The 23,248-nt window shown below is 37.7% G+C and overlaps 1 protein-coding gene across 3 annotated transcripts in view; it reads right to left on the minus strand.

Moving 5' to 3' along the window:
* Window positions 1-23,248, minus strand: part of Dgk (diacyl glycerol kinase 1) — a 313,927-nt gene that overhangs the window by 25,664 nt on the left and 265,015 nt on the right. For all 3 annotated transcript variants that reach the window (XM_090388889.1, XM_090388891.1, XM_090388890.1), the window contains 2 exons: window positions 20,972-21,036; window positions 15,221-15,311 (listed from right to left, as the gene is read on the minus strand). In XM_090388889.1, coding sequence (XP_090245015.1) covers window positions 15,221-15,311; window positions 20,972-21,036 — 156 coding nt within the window. The remainder of the gene's footprint in view (window positions 1-15,220; window positions 15,312-20,971; window positions 21,037-23,248) is intronic.

Raw genomic sequence — 23,248 nt, forward strand, 5'->3', positions numbered from 1 at the left:
TAATGAGATCATCATTAGATTCCGCGGGGAGGGGGTGATCCTTAACTGGCGAAATGCTAATGTGTCCCCAATCCACAAAGGAGGTGCGAATACATGATGGGAAACTACAGACAGTGAGTAAGACTTAAGTGGTGGGTAAGATCATGGACTCTGATTAAGAATACAATACAGGATCATCTCGATAGGATGGCGTCATCAATGGATCACAGCATGGTTTCGTGAAGGGAAAGTCTTGCCTGACTAATCCAGTTAATTATTTTGACGAAATCATACATCAGTTGGGTAGAACTACATAGGATACATCCACTAGATATCATCATCAGCCATTTTCAATCCACTGCAGGATGAAGGCCTCTCCAGCAAATTTCCAGTTCCTTCTGTTTTTTTCAATGGCCATCAATTTACTACCCACAAACTCATAAATTTCATCTGTCCATCTCCGTTGTTGTCGTCCAGGTTTTCTCTTAGATCCTCTTGGGTACCATTCTGCTATTTTCTTATCCATCTGTCATCATGTCTTCGAGCTATGTGTCCTGCCCAAGACCATTTTAGTTCTTTAGTTCTGATAAGAATGTCGTTTACTTGAGTTTGCTGCCTAATCCATGTGTTTCTCTTCTTATCTAACAGTCTGATATAGTGACATCCAAGTACCTTTCCTCTACTACGGGCTTTAGTTTAACTCCCCCAAAGTATAAGTTATTTTGGGGTTACCGTTCCTCAGGTGTAATACCTTACACTTTGCTGGATTAAAGCATATCTACCATTTTACTGGCCATCCCTGAAGTCTATCTGTCACTCCGAAGAAGCTCTGCTTGGTGATGATCATTAACTACTCTATCAATCTTTACATCATCTGCAAATTTAAACATCACGCGCACTTATGTCATTTATGAAAATCAAAAACAACAGTGGTCCTTATACTGATCCTTGGGGAACCCCACTTCTGGCATCAACCCAATTTGAGGAATAACCATTTATCACAACCTTCTGCCTCCTGCCCTGAAGCCATCCAGCTATCTATCTAAGGATTTTCCCTGTGATTCCAACCTGTTCCAGCTCAAAGTAACTGCTCATGTAGGACTGAGTCAAATGCTTTGCTGAAATCTAAATAAACAATGTCGAAATTATTTCCTAAGTCCAGCACTTGAATGACCATGTCAAAACGGCTAACCAGATTAGTTAATCATGGTTTTCCTTTTACAAAATCATGTTGCGTATCCTTCACAATTCTATTTCTATCTAAATGATCCCGAATTCCACCCTTGATCCACTGCAGGATGAAGGCCTCTCCAGCAAATTTCCAGTTCCTTCTGTTTTTTTCCAATGTTTTCCCTACTACTGACGTTGGACTAACCGGCCGGTAATTTCCCACTTCATTCTTAGAACCGCTCTTGTGTATTCAGGATACATTGGAACTTTTCCAATACAATGGAATCTCTCCAGAGTCCAGTGATTCTCTCATAATTAACCACAATGGTTCAATGCACTCACTTTTCGCCTCCCTTAAAATTATAGGATATTTGTCATAAACCCTAGCAGCCTTACTGCCCTGTAGGTTCGAAAGTTTTTTTTTCATTAAATAAACGTGAAATTTCAACATCATTAAGCAAACTGTTGAGTTCATCTGCAACTTCAGCTGGGGTATCTAATACTATCCCCACGCCCATTAAATAAGGGTCCGATCTGGTTTGTTCTTCTCTTTGCATTTATATACAGTATATGAAGAATTCCCTATCCTCATTCTCTGCTCTCTTTGTCAGCAATTTCTCATAATCTGCCTTTCCAGCCTAACCTTTTCTGTGGCACTACTACAGACCAATTTATATGCGAAATATACTTTCATATTAAGGACGTTGTATGGTCGGAAGGAAGTCAGAGGAAGCTATGATTGATCTTAAAAGCTTTCCAGGGACCGACGAAACATACGCTGAAAATGTGATAGCGATTGAACTTTTCTTTACTAAGTAATGTATAAACATCTGATAACATACTTCTGTTACAAGTTAGGTAATGTACGCATTGCGTTATATTTCAGGCATATTCTCTGTTGTTTTCTAAAAATTAATTGAATTATTTTTCTGTGATTAACTGAAGTCTTCTTATCGATTAATTATTAAGGTTATAACTTAATAGAACACTTAATAAATATCTATAGTTTTAGGTTCTCGAAACTTAGCTGTTCAGTTTAATTATAACTGTATAATATTTATTGCTCTTTACCATATACAGTAGAACCCCGGATAAGAAATTCCCGCAAGTTTCCCTGGTAAAAAGCTTTCCCGCATAAAAAGTTCGTGATAAAGAACACACAGTGTATTATTATAATGACATTTTCTCAATTAATACGTTTTTTAAATATAGAAAATTTTCTTTATTTTTATATTAAAAAAATATTTAGCAATATAAACATTTTGGTAATCGAACATGTTAGTGTATTCATTTTAGTTCGTAGTAGATCACTGAATGACATCGTTTTTGTTATATATCAATATTGTGAATGCCTTCACAATGAGTTGCCTCATATTGCACTACCTCGATTAAGTAACGCTTTGCCTGTGGAGAAGACTAATGTTACTTATTCTCGGCGTATAACACCACCCAGGAGTGGTGTTATACGGTTATCATCACCCAGAGGTGATGGTAACCGCCGAGAATAAGTAACATTACTCTTCTCCATTGGTGAAGCGTTGCTTATTCAAGGGAGTGCAATATCTGGGCAACTCGTTGTGAAGGTATTTATAATATGAGATGTAACAAAAAGGATGTCATTTCACCTATTTCAGTGATTTACTACGAACCGAAATGATGCTATGCACTAACTTGTTCGATTAGAGAATTTTACAGTCTGAAGCTTTCAGCCCTAAAACCTTTTTAGTATAAACATTTTGATATAACGGAAGTGACATATTGCAATTGTTTTCATTGATATCCATAACCAAATGAAGCGTTTGATGTTAAGTTCTGAATTTCGTAATTCTACTTAGTGGATTGCTGCTGTGTCTTATTGTAATCTTTTAAAGTATGTTGAAAGCTGAATTTATAATACTTTATTTATTTATGTAGAATGCCATTAGTATTTTTGGTACTACTTTAAAGAATAACAGACCGTATTTTTGTCTCTCTACTGTATTGACCCTAATTATTCTTCCCTCCTTGGTAGTTTTTTTTTTTATCCCTGAAAATATTAATTATATCGATTATACGAGTATAATAGTTATTAATTATACTGATTATATTTTATTTTTCTAATTTGAAGGGTTATAGTTGGAAGGATGCTATCCTTCCCACTTGGTAATGAGTAATAAGAGCATGATGCAAGAAAGCAAGCGTATTAGCTTTATGCAGCATCATAAAAAAAAAAAAAAATTCACACAACCATTCCCTCTAAAAATTTGTCCAGTTCCTCCTTGAATTTATTTAAGTTATCAACTTCCACAACGACAGATGGAAGTTTGTTCCAGCAGTTAACCACCCGCTGGCTAAAGGCAAATTTCTGCACATCTGTTTTACAGCTCTTTCCCCAATTTGAATTTATGTCCCCTTAGGTTCGTAATCTGAGCAAGCGGAAGAATCCCATCAGAATTGAGCTTGCTCAACCCATTCAAGGCCTTATACACTTTGAATGGGTTGAGCACGCTGAATTCTGATGAGTATTTGGTAATGAGTTTAATGAACAGAATGTTAAGCAATTAGAAATCTCAGTTTAAAAATGTTTCCCATAAGCAGAGTAAAATATTTATAAATTCTGAAATAGTACTTAAAAATCATCTTTAACTTATGTGTATCTTTTCATTTTTATTTGTGTGGTTCAATATTTCATACCCTTGGGCCATTTTCCCTTGTAAGAAATTCTAAACCTCCACTCCCTTGGAAAACTTTTTAATAGAGTTCTACTGTATTTAGTCTCTTTTCTCTCCAATATCTGTTCACATATCTGCCCACAACCGACACCATCTTGCGTTCACGATCTTGCATAACAATACATGCTTAGAGTTCATGGAACTTCTAAAGCTAACAAAAAAACTATATAAAAAGCTAACATTAAAACTATATTTAATATATGAATTCTTTTTTTCCCATACAGATTGAATGGGAAAAAAATGATAATAATAGTTGCAGGATTTCTGTCTGTCCAATGTTAATAAAATTTGGGATTGCTCGACATCTTTTTATACGTACCAAATATAAAATTTCATGAAAATGCGTCTTCTGGGAGTACCTCTGTTACATGCGGACGGATGACATGATGAAGATAATAGGTGCTCATGCATATATACTAATGCGCTTAAATTTAAAAATAAATATGCAAGTTATAAGTCGGTAAGCACAAGTTTAACAAGAAAAGATGCAAGAGTTTTGAATGCTTATTTTTGTTTATTTATTTAATAAATATAAATAATTTAATGGTTTGGTCGCATTAAAAATGGAAGATTTTACCGGTTAATAATGCAGCGTTCTCTTTGTGAAAATGTTTTTGGTGTTAGTAGTGGCCAATTATGCAAGAAAGTAAGCTTATAAAGCATCAGCCAAAAATAAAACTTCCCACTCACCTGCCCATCCCCTCCAACAATTTGCCTAGTTAAAGGATATTTTGGCTATAGCCTTAGATTGCAGGAGTTTACTGACATATGGGTTAGTGCAATTGCCCCATTTTATACGTAATGAACTACGCATACAATGATCATCTGAAATATAATTAAAACGGGAGATAATTGCATACGTAGTTTATTGCGTATAAAAATGAGGCAATTGCACTAACCCATATGTCAGTAAATTTGTCTAGTTTTTCCTTTGTTCTAATTACCCACTTCAACAACATATGGGAGTTTGTTCCAACGATCAGTCACCTGCTGGCTGAAAGTAAACCTCCGCACATCCATCTTACAACAAACGTCATTTTGAATTGAATTTATGCTCCTACCTGTGTGTAGTCTGAGCAGGAGGAAGAATGCCATCAGCACTGAGCTTGCTCAATCCAGTCAAAGTTTAAAACACCTCAGTCAGATCACCTCGCAAATGCCAGTGTCTCCAAACGCTGCAATTTGCAGAATTGAAGCCTTTCTTGGTTTGACCATCCTTTTGTTCCTTCAATCTCCTTGCCCTTCTCTGCACCCATTCCAGCATATCTATATCCTTCCTGTAGCATAACCATTGCGTTGTTCAATGGGATAATCACCTCCTTAACCCTGCTAGCAAAGTTCGTGTATATCATTGATAAAACCCCATGAAATACCCTGGCAGCACTACTCACAGAACGTCATATCTGAGCCGATCGGGCTAGCCAGGTGGGTCAAGTGCCTGCCTGGCAACCCAAAGGTCGCGGGTTCGAATCCCGCCTCGGGCTTGGGTCAGAGTAAAATGCAAAAAAAAAAAAAAAAAAAAAAAACTTTGGGAGGTGCATTATGGCCACAGAAGCCGATGCGCCAAAAATTAACAAACAAAAAAAAAAAAAAAACCGTCATATCTGACTGCACAGTTACCTCCAGGTCTTTTTCATTTTCCACAAACCTGGGTGTAGTACCACGCAATTACTACGATAAAATCTGGGATTATTGCTTCCCATATGAAGTATCTTGCATTTGTCAATATTAAACTTCAGCTGCCGATTTCTCAGCTCATCTGTCTGACTAATTTTGTTAGATCTTGTTGCAATAGCTTACCGTGATTACTTTCTTAACCACCCTGCCAACTTAGCCCGTAAGCCTGATATACCTTCATCAGTATCATTAATAAATATAGAAAACAATAAGTCCAGCAGTGAGCCCTGGGGTTTCACTAATAACGTTAGTCCAGAAGAGTAGTGTCCATTAATAACCATGCTCTGTCTTCTTCCACTCAACCATCCATTTTATCCATTGCTATAACTTGCTTTATTACCACACTGCTCCAATTTATATGGTATGAAAAGCTTTCCTTAAATTCAAGTAAATGATATCAAAATTAATTTCGCATCCAGTTTCTTTATTACTGCATCGTAATATTCAATCAGATTAGACAGAACCTTAACAAATCTAAGCTGTGACTGTAGTATAACTGCAATGCTGTTTAGATTGTTCTGCAATTCTTCTTTAACCAGTGAATCCATTATTTTCCCTGGAACAAAAGATAAGCTAACAGGTCTGTAATTACTCATGTCACCTTTTGATTCACCTTTGTGAATTGGAGATACATTCGAACATCTCCAGTCCATAGGGAGCTCCCCCGAATCCAAAGAAGGTGGTCTCATAATTATGACTAAGGGTTTGCTTACGTCATTTGCTGTGTCTCTTAATGTAACTAGACAGATCCCATCCAGCCCAAGAGCATTTTTTAAGTTCAGATTCAAGAATTTCTCTTCCACTGTCCTCTCAGTTATCACAAATCATTTAGCTTTTCTGTAGTTAGACTTTTTAAAACTACTGGCATCCCCATCCATAAAGAATTCTTCATGTGTGAATGTAGATACAAAATACCTATTCAGCTTATCAGCAACCTGAACAGGATCATCAACAATTGAACCACTGACATCAAGTGGACCAATGCAATTAAAACCCATCCATGTACTGTTAATATAAGTAAAAAGTCTATATTGCTTTTCTTTACCAGAGGGTTCTCATATTCTGACTTAGCTTGCCTAACCTCCTTTGTGACCTGATTGCAGACGAGTTTATATCTACTATAGGCTTCTGTATCACCTGATAATTTATGTGCATACCATACATTTTTGTTTGCTTCAAGTCTTATCAGCTCATCTACCATCCAATTAGGTCTGAGCGTTGAACAGTATTTATTTTTGTTTTGGCATGAAAAGCCCAGTAGCTTCTATGATTATTTCCTCGAACGCCCCCCATTTAGAATTTGTCGTTGGTAACATCATCAGTTGGTCTCAGTGTAGAATTTAAAAACTGTCTGATACCACTGTTAATCACCCTTACGAAAGCAAAAGCCCTTCCTTTTAACCTTAAGAGTAGTTGTTTTAAAGTAACTTTCACATCAGTACACTGATTACTGCCGCCTAGTGATTTTTTTGCTTGCAGATTACTAATGCATTAGGAATCGCTGCTAATAGATCAACCAGTATTGATTTTTCTTGTTCCTTTCTAACATACTGCTGTAGAAAACAATCATCCAATAAACCCACAATAGTCTTGCTAGTGTCAGTGATCATCCCATCAGTTGCAGTCCATATTTGGAAAGTCAAAATCTTCTATTTTGACTCGTCATGCACTTATTTACATTCAATATACTTCTTATCCAACAGCATAACCCCCTCTCCTGTCATTTCTGTAGTTTTGGGTACTTATTGGCAAGCCTAGGCGATTCAAGGGTTCGCTCCGCCAGACTTACGCAGTCCTACTGCTTGTCCCATCTCCACATGTTAAACGACGGGCAACGGCGAGGATCTTGGCCTCCCAAGGGCAAAATGAAGAGGCCAGATGAACAACAGACCAACACACTCCAACACCACACTACACTGTAATCTACACTTCTCTAGCAAGTAGCCCCTTATGCTAGAATTTCTCATAACTAAAACAAATGTACACATTGTGTTCCTTGCATTCAAATTCTGCATCCCTTGTCTGAGTGACAGACTTGATTGATCAATAATTCAAATTTATTTACTATGCTCCTAGATTAATGTATATGCAAGTATACCTGCACCTGTTCTTACTCTTAGTTACCCTGACACAGCCGGTGTGTTTTTATTTGTTCCATGATGAGCCACAGCAGCGCTTGAAATCTGAAAACCCTGTTTTAGGTTGCTGCATGTTATAGAAGTGCAAGAATTATTTTCACCCCTGCCTGCAGCTCTAATTAATCTATTAGTCTGTGTGTTTCCCCGCAAGCTAGCAGTTTTCTGACCCACTACCTCAGCATTTCTATTTAAGTGCATCTCATCCTTGCATAAACGGTCTCTCCTGTTAACATTCACAGCCCACACGCTGGGAAAAAAATCTATTCCATAAGCCATGTACAATCTCTGTCCAGGGCCGATTTGATTGGCAAGGCTCTCAACATGTACACCCTCCCTATCATGTCTGTGCAGAATTGCAGACACTTTTTTTAAAATTAATCCTAACTTACGACTTTTTCCCTGACATTGCGCTGTACTTATTATTATTAACTCAATTTATTGCATATGCTTCACCCCTGAACAGTTTTCAGCTAGGGGAGTTAATTGTTCGGGGAGGGGGTTACTTGTTAAGTAAGTCCTTAGAGCTCTTACTCTTAACATCATTAGTGTCCACGCGTACAACGATATCACCTTTCGTGCCCTTTAAAGATGATATCTGCCCAACAACGTCATCTACTTTTTACCCTGTCAGACATAACCTGGTCCTATTCCACTTATCCTCCTTACACATAGTGTTTTTGTCTGGTGGCACCGGAGGTTCCCCCCCCCCCCAACTATTTCCCATTTTCTGACAATAACGACCTTTGTGCTACCAATGTATTTTGCCTTGAGGAATGCTGCTGTATTGCCTGATGCACTAGTAGCGTTGAGTTAAGCAGCTGTGCGTTTGATAGGCCCCCATTTTAATTCTACTATACATTAAGGTAACATTTCAGGCAATCTTACCGATACCCATCATCAGACCATGTTGTTGGGGGAACAGAAAATAGAAAGGGTTACAAATATGAATATATTACAATTGCCAATTTCTATCTACTTTCTGTTCCCGCAAGAACATGGTCTGAAGATGGGGTATCTGCAAAATGCCTGAAACGTCACCTTACTGTATAGTAGTTTAGGCGAATCGCTTAATAAACTATATTATTACTTTCACGTGGTATATGAGTGGTAATAAATATAGTAATAATCAATGTTTTTCATGAATATTTTATTGCGAACAGTGTTGCCGAAGGCGAATATTTGAAATAATAGGCTTCCTCGCATACAAATTCCGAGTATCCAATAGAATCTATCTACTACCTTACAGAGCAACACATTACGCAAATTACAAATGCCTATAAATCGCGGTTTGCGACCATATCATTTCATTCCGTTTTTTCGCATGCTCAGTGGGACAGCAAGTTATCGTCGTTTAAAAACTGTTTATTAGGATCACCCGGAAAGTTTTACAATTTACCCATGTGTATTATCTCTGTAAATTCCGTGTGTTCTTTGGTTTGTTCTCGGGGTTTTCGACCTGCTTTGCTGGTCGAAAAACCCCGAGCTCCTTGGGAAGGGGGATTTTTCTATGTACGCCTGAAACAGACTAACTCTGCCATGGAGTGAAAAAAGACCATACAAGTTCCTCGCGTCGTCGACGGGATTCGAACCCGGGCCTTTTCCAGCCGGTGTTATTACTGGCGCAGACTTATCGTCGTTTTGATGATTCTCTGAGACGATTTGAAGCCGTCCAGTCTCAGGCAGAGGTGGTATGTTGGCTTAATGTGTCACGCCGTGTCGTCTCGGTACTATAGAGGCGGCCAATAAGCCGGACAAACAATGGGCACAACACATCACAGACATGGCCTACACACTTTCAAGTCTCTGGCTTGACAGTGTACTGTCCTCGATACAGCGAACACACGCGGTGATCGAAATCCCAAGTGCCGTCTGACATATCTTTTATAGAAGCAGTTTCAGGAGGCAGGAACCATTACAAGCAGAGCTGGCCAAGGTTGCCCGAGTGCTACGGCAACCAGAACAGATCGCTCTCTGGCCCTAACAGCAAGACGGAACCATACGATGTCCTGTGATCAACTGTCTCTTGAGGTTGCTGCGGCCACAGGTGAAAACATTTCCAACCGGACTGTGTTAAGACTGTTCAATTAAAGTGGACTCTACGCAAGGAAGCAGACCCATGGGGGCTACTCTGTAAAACTGTAAGAAATAAATTTACACAAGACGTGTATGGATCGGTTATACAATGGCGCGGAGACCGCTAACTGGATGGGTTCTGTAAACAATATTCTAGATAATCTTTTTCTACAGGACAATGTGTGCTCTGATTCTGATTTTCACACTAATATTTGTTCTGCCAATTCTCTGCATGTTTGTTCAATTAAGACTTGGCTTTTTAGTGCCATCGAGTTGGATACAGTGGTCTAGGAAGCGAAAATTAAGGAATGGAAATGCTAGAGAGTATCTTTATTGTGCATTTCGCCAAGATTAGGCTACTGTATACTTTTACAACTTTTCAATAAATGTTTAGAGGCTGGAATTTTCCCGGATCTGTGAAAGACTGCCCTTATCAAGTTGATTAGGAAACCAGACAAGCCCTCCCTCAAGGAACCAAAGTCTTATTGGCCAACCTTAGTAAGCTATTCGAACGTCTAACTGCCCTGCGATTAAACAACTTGTTACTGGAATGGGGACTAACTGCGCCCAGTCAATACGGATTCACTCGTGGAAGGTCCTGCGAAGACCCCCTTGTTGACTTCATTTCTTCTGTTGCATACTCCAGTTTCAAATATACTCTAGCTATCTTTATTGACTTCGAGGGTGCTTTTGGTTCCCTTTGGTGGAAAAGTGCCCTCGAACGTCCACATCATGCCGAATGTTCCCAGCAACTTTATCTTCTAATTAAGAGCTATTTTTCTAACAGATTTATCACCGTCAGATCTAAGTACAGACACATTTTGCGTCAGGTCTTTCAAGGGTGTTCCCAAGACTCCGATTTGGGACCACTTTTCTGGAATTTTATTTGCAAGGTTGAATTACTCGAACCTTTGACAACGTGAAGATCATCGCATATGCGGATGATTTAACAGTCTTTGTTAGTGGCAATTCAAGATCTTCCATTGAACTATCTGCTGAGAAAGTTTTATCTGATCTTCAACAATGGATACTTGAAAACAAGTTTAAAATTTGTCCTACCAAGACAAAAAATGATGGTCCTTGGCTCTAAATTGAACGTTCGTCGACCATCAAGAGTTAAAATTAACAAGACACAAATGCCTCTGGTAACGGAAATTAAAATTTTGGGAATAACTATTGACAGCAGGTTAAATTTTCTCCATTATGTATCTAATCTGCGCATTAAGTTTAGAAAATTGACCGGTGCTCCTTGTCAGAGTTTCTAGAATTGCGCGGGGTCTTTCTAGAAGATCTTCAAGAATTTACTGCAACTCTGTGCTCCTCCCTATGGTTGCCTATGCTGCTGACGCTCCGTTCCATAGGGCGGGGACAGGAAAATTTCAATCAAAATTGATGTCAATCCAGCGTACTATGTTACTTTGCATTTTGAAGATATGTCGAATGGTTTCAACACATGCTTTGCAGGTTTTGGCTGGGGCGTTAGCGCTCGATCTTTATGTAATTTTTCGAGTCTTATGTTATCGCTTGAAACGTAAAATCCCTACTCAGATCCTTGGAATTTCTATTAACAGTCAGATCTATATTAAAGCTTAACGACGAAGAATTTGGTAAGAATTGATAAATTTGTGGCAGAGTAGGTGGGATACCACATCACGGGATTTTTTAGCATGTAAAGTTTTTCCTGAATTGACACTCTCATGGATAAAAAGCTACGGTCTGGTTTAGTCTTGACTTGTTTACCTCTTATTAGATATAAGGACGCGGATCATTAAATCAGAAACTGATTAAATTTCGCTTCTCTTCGACGGAACTCTATCATTGGCAACACTTTTTGTATCAAATGCCACCAGTTCACCAGTTATCACGCCCTACAGAATTTACTAACCTTCACTAAAAGGCTTGCAATACCTTCTGCTTCAAATTAAGTTCAACACTCTTCTCCTTTACTCTAGTGACGTCCATTTTCCATGATTTGCTTATCTTCTAACAGAAGAAATTGACCTCATTGTGGTTTTCACTGTCTTAAACAAGATCTTCGACATCTTTCACACTCCAGAATGTATTGGATTCTGCCCACGAGTTATCACCTTTTGTGCCATGACTTCGTCTCCTCCAGTCAACTTTTGATTTAATTAAATCTCAATAAGATCTACAATTTTAGGATTTGTGCTGTTTTTTTATTAGGTTCTTCGTTCTCTCCTTTTTTTTTTCCCCCTCTTCAACTATACAAGTATTCCACCTACAACTCAATTTTACGATGAAAATTCCTGTGCTCCTCAAATTTAACTTAATTTACTGTATTTATAAGGTTTGTACCTGCTTCTTGGCTAAAAGGCTTTTATAAAGTTATGAACGTATGAATGAATGGTTAAATGGTACTGGCTTTTTTTAGGTTGAGGATTGTTCTTGATTGTTCCACCTATCTTTTTTCTTAAATGGCTTACGTTTTTTTTTAGGTTGAGGATTGTTATTCTTGATTTATTTTCTTTGATTTTGTATATAACCTTTAATATTTGATATTTATGTTAATGTTTAAAATTTAACGAGTTACTTGCTTTGTTTACTTTGAAAACCTCAAAGTATTGTTTGTTTACCTCATGATTTTGAGGTTAATCTTGTGTATAGTGATGAGGTTAATCTTGTGTATAGTGTTAGGATACTCTTTTTTTTCAAGCAATTTTTGGCAAGATTCCTTGGCTCGAACTTGGTTCGGCTCTTGGTTCTGCTGCTGGTTGGTAGGCCCTAGTTTACCTTCCTGTGGCGGTGGCGCATGTATTTCCGGCTTGCTGATTTCGGGTAACCAAACGGCCATTTCAATACAAACAATGTTCAACACACATATCTGGCCATTTGTACAGAGTCCTGTATCTTTACAGTGAAACGAAGCGGAGTTAAACTATCGTTCAACCCCAAACCACCGCGGAGCTTATCGAAACTAATGCCATGAACATATGACTTGGACCGCTAACAAATGGAACAGTTCTGTTTTCTGGTAAATCTGGTTTTAGCTTACAAACAGATTGTAAACGTTATTTCATCTGGAGACAACGAGAAATGCGATACAATCCCTCCGACATCAGAGAAAGCAACATTTACGGTGGGGGCGGTGTTCTGGACCGGGGCGGAGCGGAATAATGATTAACGGTCGCACCTCTATTCATGTTCTTGATTGGGGTACAGTAACTGCGCAGAGATAGAGAGAACAGATCCTCGAACCCTATGCGCGGCTTTTCATGGAGGGGCGGTTGGTTCAGATTTTCTTTTCATGCACGACAAAGGCACCGCACATCACATAGAGTTCAAGTTTTGGAGGAAAACCTTGACACTGAAGATTACCGATCTAACATGTGTGGGATGCTCTTGTGCGTGGTATTGCACGCCGACAGCCAACTCCTCAGTCACTTGGTCTGCGCTGGTGGAAGAATGAGATTTGTTGTCGCAGAATCTTATAGACACTCTTATATCGAGCATGGCTAACCCCTGTCAGGCCTTTTTAGCCGTTGGAGGGATCATACACCGTACTGATGTCATGTGACCATATTTTCGAGCATCTTGTATCGACTTCTGTAATGCGACATTTTTGGTAATTCTTACAACCCCTATATTCTATGGTACACGACCATAATACGCAATTTTGTCCTGCTTCATCACACGGCTGTACGAAATTGACCACGTTTTCGAGTAGTGTACCATTCACTGCATTACTTGTTACGTGAAAACTAGTAATTCATGCCAAATCACCATTATGAAATCTTCAGGAATATTTAGTTTTAATCAAATTGACACTTTTGTTAAAATTCAATAAAAAAAAATCAAATTATTATTTTAGGGTTGCCCGTAATTAAATACATTAACCCGTATTTGTGTATGTTCTATGGTCGATTTGCCTGTTTTGCTGGACGAAAAAACCCCAGTTACTGGGGAGAAAAACCTTCCTATCTACGCCTGAGACCGACTAACTCAGCCACGGAGTGAAAAAAGCCCATTAAAGTTACTCGCGTCATCGACGGGATTCAAACCCAGGCCTTTTCCACCCTGTGTGGGGAGGACGGTGACGATACCACTGTGCTACCCGCGCAGACGAACGTTCAATAAAGAAATTAATATAGAAATTATTTGAAAAACTGGATTTTATTGATTACTGAAATCATAAGAATACCGTAACGACGTTACATGGACATTCGCCAGATTATGGTTTTCGATGAAGACGATAGAATAGAACAGGGGTCAGAAACTTGCGGCTCTTTAACTTTTAACCCACATGAAGCAAAGTTTGAAATGGACTTAGATGATTTAAAAATCAAACACATGTGGAGTACAAGTCTAAAATGCCTTAAAATTGAAATTTAGAATTGGGAGAGGCAAAAAGCTGCCCTTGCAATTCTACGCAAATGGACGGCTATAGATGAGTTGAAAAAGCAAGACCAAATTGTGTTCTATGCGTGGAGTAGCTTACCGGACATGTATATAAATTTGAAAATATTTGCGTTTAGACTATTCAATTTTTGGTTCGACGAATTTCTGCGGGCAAATATTTTCGAACATAGACTATATTAAAAATAAATCAAAAGAAACCGTCTGAATATTGCGAGTCTCTCAGCAAGCTTAAATTTCCATATATATGAACCATTGACCGACAATAAGCAGTGCTTTCCTTATCATAAATTTTTAATCCAGTTTTCGGAAAAAAAAAAAAAAAAAAGTCAATTTTCAATTTAAATTCAAGATCTGTGAAATCTTGGGTATTATGTACCACTCCGAAGTGAATTTTGCTTCTGGGATTTTCAACCAGGAGAACACAGGTTACACTACAAGGGAGTTAACTCTCCCAGTCAACACAAGGATTTCCGAATAACCTTATTCTTTCTTATTGTAAACTGTCCCGCTGTGATGCCCTAAAGTAATTCGAGGGTAAAACGTTCTTTTGTTTTCTTAATTTCTTCCTCTTTCTTTCGTTAAGGCTTCATCCTCCACAACAGTCTTCTGAGTCTTATATCCATTTCGAATCAGTTTAGGAACGGAAGAATTACCTCTATGATGTCTTGTTTTGAGCCATTGCTGCCGTTGTCCACTTCGAATGATCTGTTATAGTTATGTATGGAGTCTATACGCACTTCCATTTACTCTTCGAGGACAGCATCGGTTTATTATGAAAATATTTCTTTCCCTTTAAAACTTGAACTCTTGAAACGACACAAGCTCTTCTGCAAAAGTGAACTCTTGGAGCTCTTGGGAGGGAAAAAGTGGGAGGAATTATGATATCAGTTTGTGTTAATAGGAAAATCACATTTGTTTTTGTATCATTCTGACTTGGGCTGGTTGCTTTTATTTCTAACTGGTAGCCCACTAACCAGAAGTACCGTTATAATTTAGCATTAGCTAAACATTTTTCTGTAAAACTGTCACTCAATGTATGTATATATTATATAAATATCTATCGAAAACAAAGATATCTTAAATTAGAGGGCTTACCATGATATCCACATCGTCGTGTAGATTTTTGCAGGTGGCAAAGAACGTTTCCGACGTTGCGAATTCAAAGTACCACATTTTGTTTTTCACCCTGGAAACAAGGAAAAGAAACAGTACTGAAAATTATCGATAAGTCCTTGCCATGATTATAACAACATTTTAAAAAACATGTCAAATTACTGCAGACGTTTGTGGCTGGTAATACTGCAGACTCCCTTATTACAGTAAAAGAGTATTTATTCATTTCATGTGTTATGCGTGTATTTTCCATAGGTTTAATAAAAAAAAAAAGCACAATTTTATAGCTATTTTGATTATGTTAAAATGCTTTTCGATGTAAGGCCCATTTGCTAAAACATTTCAATGATATAGCAACATCAAAGCCTTCAAATCATGTGTGTGTTACCGAAAAAGTGTAGGATCCAAGCATTTTATAGAATGCCTGGCAAAGCATAAAATATATATTTTTTTTCATATTTCAACTTTTTTGATCTTATATTTATTACTTATAACAGATATTAATTTTAACAGCGAGGAGTAGTATTTCCCCTGTCTAAAAGTCGGGAACTTCGATTTACTTACATAACTAATAATTTTATGGTAGTTATTAATAACTAATAATCACAGTGAGAGGGGGGTATTTTTTTGTTCGAACCCTACTGACGTCTTAAACCCAACAAAACGCAAATCTGTTGCGTTTTGACTTTCACCCTACTGAAATCACAATCCCACCCCACAAATGCAAATCAGGCTGCAATTCACAGAAACTTCTAGGGTGTGCAAAGTGGGTGTTAGCAGAACATTAAAGACACATTTATTTACAAAACTTTAATGAATATTATATATAGCATTCACATAAAAAAAACAATTACATACATGCATACCAATTTCCATATATACGAACCATACCAGTACAATACAGTACACTATATCTCCCTCATCTACTATTCTCAATTTACAAATTATTAACATCAGTTTGTATCAGTTGTCTTACTTAATATGAATCATCAAAGATTACTCCACCATTCTCTGCCATTACCAATTTTTTATCACTTACATCAGTAAAACTCATTTCAACTCTAATTACTTTGTTAGATCTCTTAGCTTTTAACCCATGAAATTTATTACAACTGGTATCCTCTTACATCAGTAATACTTACTACAAATCACTCATTCTACCTTAATTACTCTCTAGTTATCATCTTAGTCATCCCTCTTTACTCATGATGTTTCTCTATTAATAAAAGTTTTCTCTTTACACTTCATCTGGTATGTTATCTCGTGTTGGCATCTTGCCTAATTTAATGATATAAGTTAACATATTCTTACAGTACTATCCCCATAAATATAATTTCTTTACTAATTCCTTTATACTATTACCTTCCCTTTATTTACCCCTATACCACCCTTACATTATTTCATAATCATTTAACATTCATAACAAATTATCTCAACCTTAGTAACTAACCTGCCTAATACAACATGAATGCCCCTTTTTTAAAAGGACTATTACTCAATTCCTTACAGAGCTAGATTATGAGTCCTTGAGTTCAGAGTTCAATAAAAAAAAATAGGAACAGACTTACGGTCCGAAATGGTCGCTACTTCCAATTCCCTTGCGCTCAGGCTTCCTTCGTGGCAGACAGGCTTTCTTCCATTTCTTGGGCACTCTTGTTTCCTTAGTGGCGTACAGGCTTTCGTTTTCTTGGCTCACATATCTGCACAGCTGGCCATTATCACTGCCTTCCGATGCCGGAACAGGTTTCTTTCTTGTTTTAGCTCACTTATCTGCACAACTTTCAACGCACATGTTCCTACTCTTCCATACCTCCAAAAAACAGTCGTCACTTTCAGTCGCAGTACTCGCGTCCTCTACGCTACACTACCCATTTCTCTCATGTTTTTTTCCCTTCATCTTGCTACCACGAGATGTGAACTCCGACCACCAAAAAATCTATTTCCACTTTTACCCACAAACTCACGACTTTTTCCCCTTCATCACAGAGAAATCAGATACAGAATGCACATTTCCACAATTACTCTCCCCGAACTTTCTTTCCCAGCAAGTTTGAAATGCCTTCCCCAAGGACTCATAACCAATCCTCATACTCTGTTTAATTTTTCATTTCTTCTTATTTGCTAAAACATTTTTGAGAGTGAACAGTTTTATTTCATCAACAAAGGCACAAGAACAGCTGAGAACAAAACATCCTTCCCATCTGATTCCTTTACAGCAAGGTATGGGGAAAAGGATCTAGAAGAAATTTGAGTGAGGTATACAAGGTTCTGGGGTAGAATGAATGAGGTTGAAATTTTCGCTGTTGTAATTGCAGAACTAGGAACCTAATTCCTTAAATGCCGATCTCCAGGTAATTCTCCAAAGGGCAAAGACAACTTAGTCGATTTCAATCCTTCCAAAACTCAGTCCTGTCTTATACCTTGTAAAAAAGGATTCTTCTGCTCCTATGCTTATCTTTGGTGATACTTCGATTTCTAGACAAGATGATATATCTCTTTTGGAGATTACCCTGACTTCTTTTTTTTTTTTTTTTTTTTTGATTTGGTAGTTGTTGGCGCATCGGCTTCTGTGGCCATATTGCACCTCCCAAGGTTTTTGCAGTACTTTGATCCAAGCCCGAGGCGGGAATCGAACCCGCGACCTTTGGGTTGCCGGGCAGGTACTTTACCCACTCGGCCAGCCCGGTCGGCCCCTGACTTCTAATCACTCTTGGCACAAGTACATTACAAATATTGCTTCCTCTGCATTTAAAAAAAAAAAAAAATACAACTTGGGTTTTCTCTTCCGCTCTCGGCATTACTTTTCTTCCAAACAGCTGTTCACTCTTTACATATCGCAAATCCGCCCTACCATGAAATATTGTTCCCACATCTGAGGCGGTGCCCCCAAAACCTCTCTCAGGCTTCTAGATTCCATTCAGCAGAGGGCAGTTAGGTTAATTAATGCCTCATCTCTAACAGAGTCTCTCCACTCTATAGACGTACTGTTTCTGCTGCATGCCTTTTCTACAGATACTTCCATAGGCACTGTTCTTCTGAATTGGCTTCTATAATTCCCGCTCTCTCTTTCAAAACAGTCCGAACATGTGCCGCCACCAGCCAACATCCATTTACTGTAACTTCAAACTCAGAACCAACTTTTCATTTTCCTCGTTTATTCATTCAACTGCCGTTTTCTGGACCAACCTTCCTTCATACTGTATTTCCTGAAAATTACAGTCTACAGAAGTTCAAGTCTAATGTCAACAAATATCTTCTTTCGTCTTCTCAACCTCCAACCCAAGCACGGTACTAAATACTATAGGTTCTAATACCTCTCGTGTTTGGGGTTTTCATAAAATAAACAACAACAACAAAAAACAAACAAACAAACTAGGAACAATAATTCAAATTGCTGAGGAAGAGGGTTTAGACTTGATTGCAGCAATTTTTCTTTTAGCCGGTGAGTTATTCATTATTGGAATAAGTGGCCTCCGTGGGTAGCGGAGACTGACAGCTTGCATGAGGAAATTCAAAGATCTGAATACGGGAGAAGGAGTCAAATAGGTCGTTTATTTTATTATATATATATATATATATATATATTTTTTTTTTTTTGTCTGGTGCAGCAAAAGCCAGATGCTTTATTACACCATATGGCTAATACTAATGTTCTTGTTTATACAGCAGTACGACCGCCAGCTCAGAGAAATTTGTAATAAATCATGAATACAATCGTTAATCATATTTAGTAGTCACGCGGCTTGAACCACGCCCCGCTCAATGAGTGTGTGCTGCTACACTCTCCCTCATGCCTGACCACTAGGCCACGTCAGCCTAAACTACAGGGTGCCTATAAATTCACCTAATTATGAAGCTCGATTAAATTTTATTATAATAGGTATCTGAAAATGGTTTTCTGCAATTATTAAAGCATCTTAGTGAATTTTTTCTCATGCAGTTGGCAGCCTTGATATCAACAAGCATTGTGACAGTAAGCATTAAATTTGCTACAGTGCAGGAGAAAGCAATGTGTGTTTTGTGGCTGTTGAATAGTTTTCAGTGATGAAGCGACATTCCACCTGTCTGGTAAAGCTAACCGACACTAGTTGTCGCATGTGGGAATCTGAAAATAACCACTTATTTCGTGAACACCAGGGTGGTGCGCACTGTTCTTCAGCCAATTGATTGGGTCATTTTTCTTCCACAAAAACACTGTGAACTCATCAAATTACCTCTACATATATGCTTGAATTGTATGCTGCACTTCAGCTGGAGGATAAGCAGCCACACGTGTTCTATCAGCAGAATGGAGCACCATCACATGAGGATTGCATGTGCGATTTCCTCAATAAAAAAATTTCCTTACAGATGGATAGGGCGAGATTGTTCCATTCCAGGGCTTCCTCGTTCTCTGGATATCACTGTTATGGATTTCTTTGTATGGGATACATAAAGGACAAGGTGTATACAAAAAAGTTAACGTCGCAGAGTTAAAAGACCGGATTAAACAGGCAGTGACTTCTACTTTTCATGAGATGCTTCAAAATTCTTGCAATGAAATCGGCTATCACCTTGACATTCTACTTGCTGCCAAAGATGCCCATGTGGCGGTTGTGTGATAAGAAATTCTTTGAGCTTTACGTGCAGCAAACAGTTTTACAATACCTATTACGATAAAATTTTAATCGAGCTCCATAATGAAATGAATAATTTAAAAACATCCTGTAATATTAATGTATTTCCCCCATATACCTTTATATAAAAGTAGGGAACCGTGATTCAGTTACATAAGAATATCATAGGACAGTGAAAAAAATTTATTTCATACTTTTTCAGAATTCCATACAATGTCTGGATTCTATATTTTACCGGTAGCATTTTTACTGCATTTAATTTGTATGGTAATTTATTTTTGTCGTGATTGTTTGTATTTGGTCAAGCAAAAATTTATTATGGATTAGTGTTAAAATTGTTTCGTCAGAGAGGGTGCAAATATTTGTATATGACAAAAAAAAAAAAAAAAAAAAAAGGGTTTGTTTTAGTTGGATTTACAGATCTGTATATATTTAACTTGGAAATTTTATTAAAGACCATGCATGCTGTCATACTGAGATAACGCACGTGATCATGCAAGCGGCGAGTTCGGGTATGTATGCTACAGCAAAAAATGCATTGTGGTTGTTAACAGTGACCTGTTACACTTGCTACTAGAAACAGTTAAAATGAGGGTATAAACCGTAATTGTCTCCTCTAATCACCTTGGATCTGTATTAAATAAGTAAATCCCCCCCCCCCCAACGTTTAGTACTTTTGCAAACTTCTTATTTCAATGCTCTACGATTAGCAATGTGTTTTTAACCTCCATTACATTGTATTCTTGTACCATTTGAGCTTTAAAAAAAATTGTTTTTTTACCATTATTTTTCTGTTTCAGGTAGTATATGACATTTGGTCTTTATTATATTCAAAAAAGTAATTTGCAACCTTCATCATTTATTTAATCTCTCATCATGCTATTTTGTCAGCATGAAGTCCATGATGAGACAGCTGTCCAGTTTATACCATATTTGTTGCATAAATGAAAACATTTTCTGAAGTTTCATAGTCCTCCCTTCCTTCCCCAAAGTATGCAACAAAATAATTTCGTGAACTCATAATATTTACGATAACTAGCTTATTACATAACACAACTAGTAAAAATACATTCCATCAAAATATTTCCCGAGTTTATCGAGTCAATAACATGAGTACCTGCTGTTGAACTTTTCTGGATGCTTTTCTCTTTCGGCATGGAATTTAATAGCTATAGAAGCGTCCTGAAAAGAATAAAGATTCAGAGATCAACTACGAAACAATATTTTATATATGGATTTTATTATGGGAAATACAATCTTGGTATCTAGTTAATGTATTCTAAAATACTTCGGCTTCTTATTTTTAATACTGAGCCAAGTATAGCCATTAAAGCTTGCGTACAGCCTGGTATCCAATTTTCCACTAAAGCGAATTATACAGACATTTCATTCTCACCAACAGACACAGGGCAATAGAAATGCGTACAATCTGATTGTACATTTTATTTTCCTAAAAAGTAGGTAACATTTGTCAGTTTAACACTGAGAAAGTAATACATATTATTTTCTCGTGTTACAGCATACAGAAGCTTCGTGTCTAGGTGTAGGCATTTGCTGTTAACGGTAACTCATTCTTTACAACATGTTAAAAGAACTGATGAAAAACCACATTTCAATATTGCAGCATAATAAGCCAATAAAATGCATTGTGTATCTGGTCTCAGTCATGTCCGCTTAAATATAGGCGTATCAGGATATTGTGAGAGAAGCATACATTCCGTGAAAAGGTGTTTGGAACGCTACTTGCTCTGAAGAAAATCGAACGTCAATCGATAATGTGACGTCTCTACAGTTTTGTATATAGGGCAATAGCGGACACTGTATCCGCAATTTACATTGCACTGCGATGTGACTTTACAGATTTGAACAAGGATTGACAATAGATGTTCGGGTAGTAGGTGCTAGTATCACTAAAGCTGCAGCCATGATGAAGTGCTCTCCTATGGTATTATCAAAGGCGCACTAGAAACGGCTCACGGCCTTGAAAATGAGAAGTCGCGAGGAAGGGTGTGGTCGGACAAAGATAAACCATACTGACTCTCAGAATAATCGTGAATTGCGGAAACAGCTCTTCTAATTTACAATTAAAAACAAAAGAGACAGGAACATTAAGTCAAAACTGGATTTTCTTGATTACTGAAATCATAAGAATACCGTAACGACGTTACATGGACATTCACCAGATTATGGTTTTCGATGAAGACGATAGAATAGAGCAGGGGTCAGCAACTTGCGGCTCTTTAACTTTTAGCCCACATGAAGCAAAGTTTGAAATGGAGTTAGAGGATTTAAAAATCAAACGCATGTGGAGTGCAAGACTAAAATGCCTTAAAACTGAAATTAAGGTTTGGAGAGGCAAAAGGCTGCCCTTGCAATTCTACACAAATGGACGGCGATAGATGAGTTGAAAAAGCAAGACCAACTTGTGTTCGATGCGTGGAGTAGCTTACCGGACATGTACATAAATTTGAAAATATTTGCGTTTGGACTTCTCAGTTTTTGGTTTGACGAATTTCTGCGGGCAAATACAAATTTGTATGTTCGAACATAGACTATATTAATATTGCGAGTCTCTCAGCAAGCTTAAAGATAAATTATGGCATACTTCCCTGATGTTGAAAGACTCGCGCTATAACAGCCTAACGTAGTATGAGTACATACCACTGTATATAAAAAATAATTGTTAATATACTTGCATGTATAATTTAATATTTTGGGTGGTCCGTGGCCTCCACTTCAAATATAAAAATAGCCCGTATACGAATCTTATTGTTGCTCACGATTTCACTGTGTCTAGAGCAGTGGTTCCCAATCTTTTGTCACTCACGTCACACTAAGTTAAAAAAAAAAAAAAAAAAAAAAAAAAAAAGATATTAACGGCATACAGGAAGTGACTGCCATCGCATTCAATGGAATTTTTCCTAATTTCTCGGCACACTTGAAAAGGGTCGCGGCACGCCAGTATGCCGAGACACATCGGTTGGGAACCACTGAACCACTGGTCTAGAGGAATTCCAAAGGGAGGAGAGAGAACCGTTTCTCTCTCTGTCTATGCCCAACAGTATATTGATGCTGATGACCAGCTGTTGCTTGGGGAGCAGACGTGCCTATTGGAGCTCTTCATAGCGACAGCAAAGAAGTATAGATAAGAGGGGGATTAGAGCAGAATTAGTGAGCAGGATTTCAAAGGTTATTTAGTGTACGGCAAAGTTTATTTTGATAAGTTTTTTTCCTTTAATCGTTTGATATTTTGTAATATTATAAATATAATTTTTTGAAAGTTTCTTTTATTAATTAGTAAATTTTATAATGGTTATTACAAGATCCGCCTTGAATCGGCTATTTCCGCACTTGTACGGAAATAGCCGATGGCGATTTCCGGGTAAGTCATGAT

This window comes from Mastigoproctus giganteus, chromosome 14 (genome assembly GCF_048544385.1).
Source record: "Mastigoproctus giganteus isolate SK-2022 chromosome 14, ASM4854438v1, whole genome shotgun sequence".
NCBI lineage: Eukaryota > Metazoa > Arthropoda > Arachnida > Uropygi > Thelyphonidae > Mastigoproctus > Mastigoproctus giganteus.